The 2,783-nt window shown below is 46.4% G+C and overlaps 1 protein-coding gene across 2 annotated transcripts in view; it reads left to right on the top strand.

Annotated features, from left to right (window-relative positions):
* Positions 1-2,620, top strand: part of LOC106810081 (ethanolamine-phosphate cytidylyltransferase-like) — a gene marked incomplete at its 5' end in the record, with an annotated part of 29,997 nt that extends 27,377 nt beyond the window's left edge. For both annotated transcript variants that reach the window (XM_014813355.1, XM_014813354.1), the window contains 1 exon segment: positions 2,340-2,620. In XM_014813355.1, the coding sequence (XP_014668841.1) occupies positions 2,340-2,460 (121 nt within the window).
* Positions 2,621-2,783: the final 163 nt, after the last annotated feature.

Raw genomic sequence — 2,783 nt, 5'->3', positions numbered from 1 at the left:
GCGTTTGCGTCGAGAAAGTGCGTGTGCGTGCCGCCTGTGCGTGTTCGTGATGCTACATAATGTTCACAGTATGTACAGTCTACTAAATCCGCGAGTACATCCCATTCAAGAGAAATGAGACGGGTTTCTTGAGTTTATCAGTAGGTGCAGGTAGGCAGGCTGATATGGAGGAATCTTCAAACTTTATTTCTAGATTTGCCTTCTACTTTCGTTGTGAGTAGCCAGAGAGAACCAGAGAATGTCCGTATTTTGTGTACGTAATGGTTTCGTGTCGATATATATTGTAGCACGCTAATTAATCACTGCCGCGAATGCATTTAATACCAGCTCGCACACAAGGCTGAGGTTAGGTTTAACCGGCCAGCAGAGCATCAACACAAACATAATCTTACACCACACCAGCTGGCAAGGGGACGGATTTATCTGCCGGACATACAAACAACTGGTAAAATTAGTGCACACACGCAATAGATACACACGTAGATAGGCGCAGCTCTATTGCGCATCACTGCCTAGAGTACGGATCAACTTTCTAACGAATAACAGCTTAGACACACACCTTAGCCGCGTCACAAACATTAGTTTGGGTTAGGTCGGCAAAAGAACACACACACACCATTAGCAAACGTTGGTTTTACAACAGCATACTAAACAGCTGTTCTACACTGACGCACACATTAGCGTCATCGCTGTCAATAGTGCGGGTTAGCTGGCCACACATAATATCTTAGATACACACAATAAGGGGGCCGCGACACTGCCGGAGTACGGTCAGATGTGGCCGCTAAAATCCACACATTACGCCTAAAGTTATTTCTACACAGCTGTTAGATATTTAATTACGGTAAACGATCAACAGCCATACGTCATAGTCATACGTCATACCACCTACGAAGCACCACGTGCCTGAGGAGGAGGGCGTAAACCATCTCCACTCAATACTCACATTGCGTCATCTACGCCTATCCCAACTCCAACAAACTGGACCACAGACAATAATTCTACCCCTCTACTATCCCTGTAGTCAGCAGATGATAGGAAGAACATATTGGGGGAGTTCACGGCCTCGCGTTGACGAAGGGGAGTATAAAGAAAGCTCGCCTCGGAAAACGGGGCTCTCGTGTACCTCCACCCTCTGTTGTGTTAGGTGATTATATGTGTATCGTGAAACCCGTATTCAACCCTTTACTTGTGTGAATTTACTGAAACCTCTAGTCTCCCTGTGGATTGTACTGATTTTGTAATATTCAATAGTGAAACGCGCAGTTTGTAATCCACATCAGTCTACTCTCATTTTATTATCCATTCGTAAGTTTAGTCAAGCAATTACAACGGCGCATACATAGCACGCGAAGCTATAGCGCACAGTCGTCTGGCAGCAGAATTACCCAGCGACTACAATATATATATATATATATATGTAGCGTGTAGGTAGACGCTACCCAGAAGGGGTGAGTGGAAAGGCAGGTAGGAGAGAAGCCAAGGACCAACAGATAACTTGAAGACCGAATGTGAGGGACTAGACAGATCTTTATTCACTCGAACCGGGACAGAACTAGCTCGCACCCATACGCCGGTGCGACCAGGGGAAGAGTCTCTCGATTCCCCCCAACGCCCTATCTCCTATCTCCTTCTTCCAAAAATGTTTGGGTCTACTTACAGACAGTCCGATTCACATAGATCGTACATATAACAGGCATTCTCAGACCTTTGTAAACAACAATTACATATAATTAGAGGGAAAAATCATACAAGTTCACAAAATGTACAAAAATATAAATATTCGTGAATCCACCCACACATGTTTCTGGACATCATTGGATACATTCACGCTCGCGCGCATCAGTGTCTGTCCGTATGTGTCCCTCTCTCTCTCTCTGCGTGCGTGCGTGCGTCTGTCTGTCTGTCTGTCTGTCTCTCTCTGTGCGCGCGCGCGTGTGTGTGTGTCTGTCTGTCCTTTTGTGTATCTGTGTGTGTGTGTCTCTCTCTCTCTCTCTCTCTCTCTGGCTCTCTCTCTATCTCTCGCTTTCTCGCTTTCTCTCTCTCTCGTCCTATCTCCTCTCTCTCTCTCTCTTCTCTCTCATCGGTGAGTGATTCACGTAGGTAAACTAGGTGATTCACGCAGGTAAACTGTGAGTGATTCACGTAGGTAAACTAGGTGATTCACGCAGGTAAACTGTGAGTGATTCACGTAGGTAAACTGTGAGTGATTCACGCAGGTAAACTAGGTGATTCACGCAGGTAAGTGTAGGTGGTTCACAGTTCAGCGAGGTACAGTGCTCTCCGTGTTCTGCTGTCGCGCCATGTTCTAACGCAGTGTTGATACCGTGTGTTCACAGGTTGGAGTTCACGCTGCGCAATGAGAAGAAGGAGAAGAAGGAGAAGGCAGCGTACGAGGCATTTGTGAAACAACGCGCGCAGGAGAGTGGGGTCACGCTGGATGAGCAGCACGCTCCATAGTGGAGCGAGGAAAAGTTAGGATAGTTGTTGTAGGGCTCGCTCATTCTCTCTCTCTAGCTGTTTTTTGTACACTTACATCCCCCTTTACACAACACACACGCACAGGTGAATAAAAGTGCATATGTACATACACACGTGCGAATATGCACACACGAGCGAATACACACACACATGCACACACGAGCGACTACACACACACATATGCACACACGAGCGAATACACACATATATGCACACACGAGCGACTACACACACACATATGCACACACGAGCGAATACACACATATATGCACACACGAGCGACTACACACACACATATGCAC

Source organism: Priapulus caudatus, unplaced genomic scaffold (genome assembly GCF_000485595.1).
Source record: "Priapulus caudatus unplaced genomic scaffold, Priapulus_caudatus-5.0.1 Scaffold408, whole genome shotgun sequence".
NCBI lineage: Eukaryota > Metazoa > Priapulida > Priapulimorpha > Priapulimorphida > Priapulidae > Priapulus > Priapulus caudatus.
This window is presented reverse-complemented; position numbering and strand designations above follow the sequence as displayed.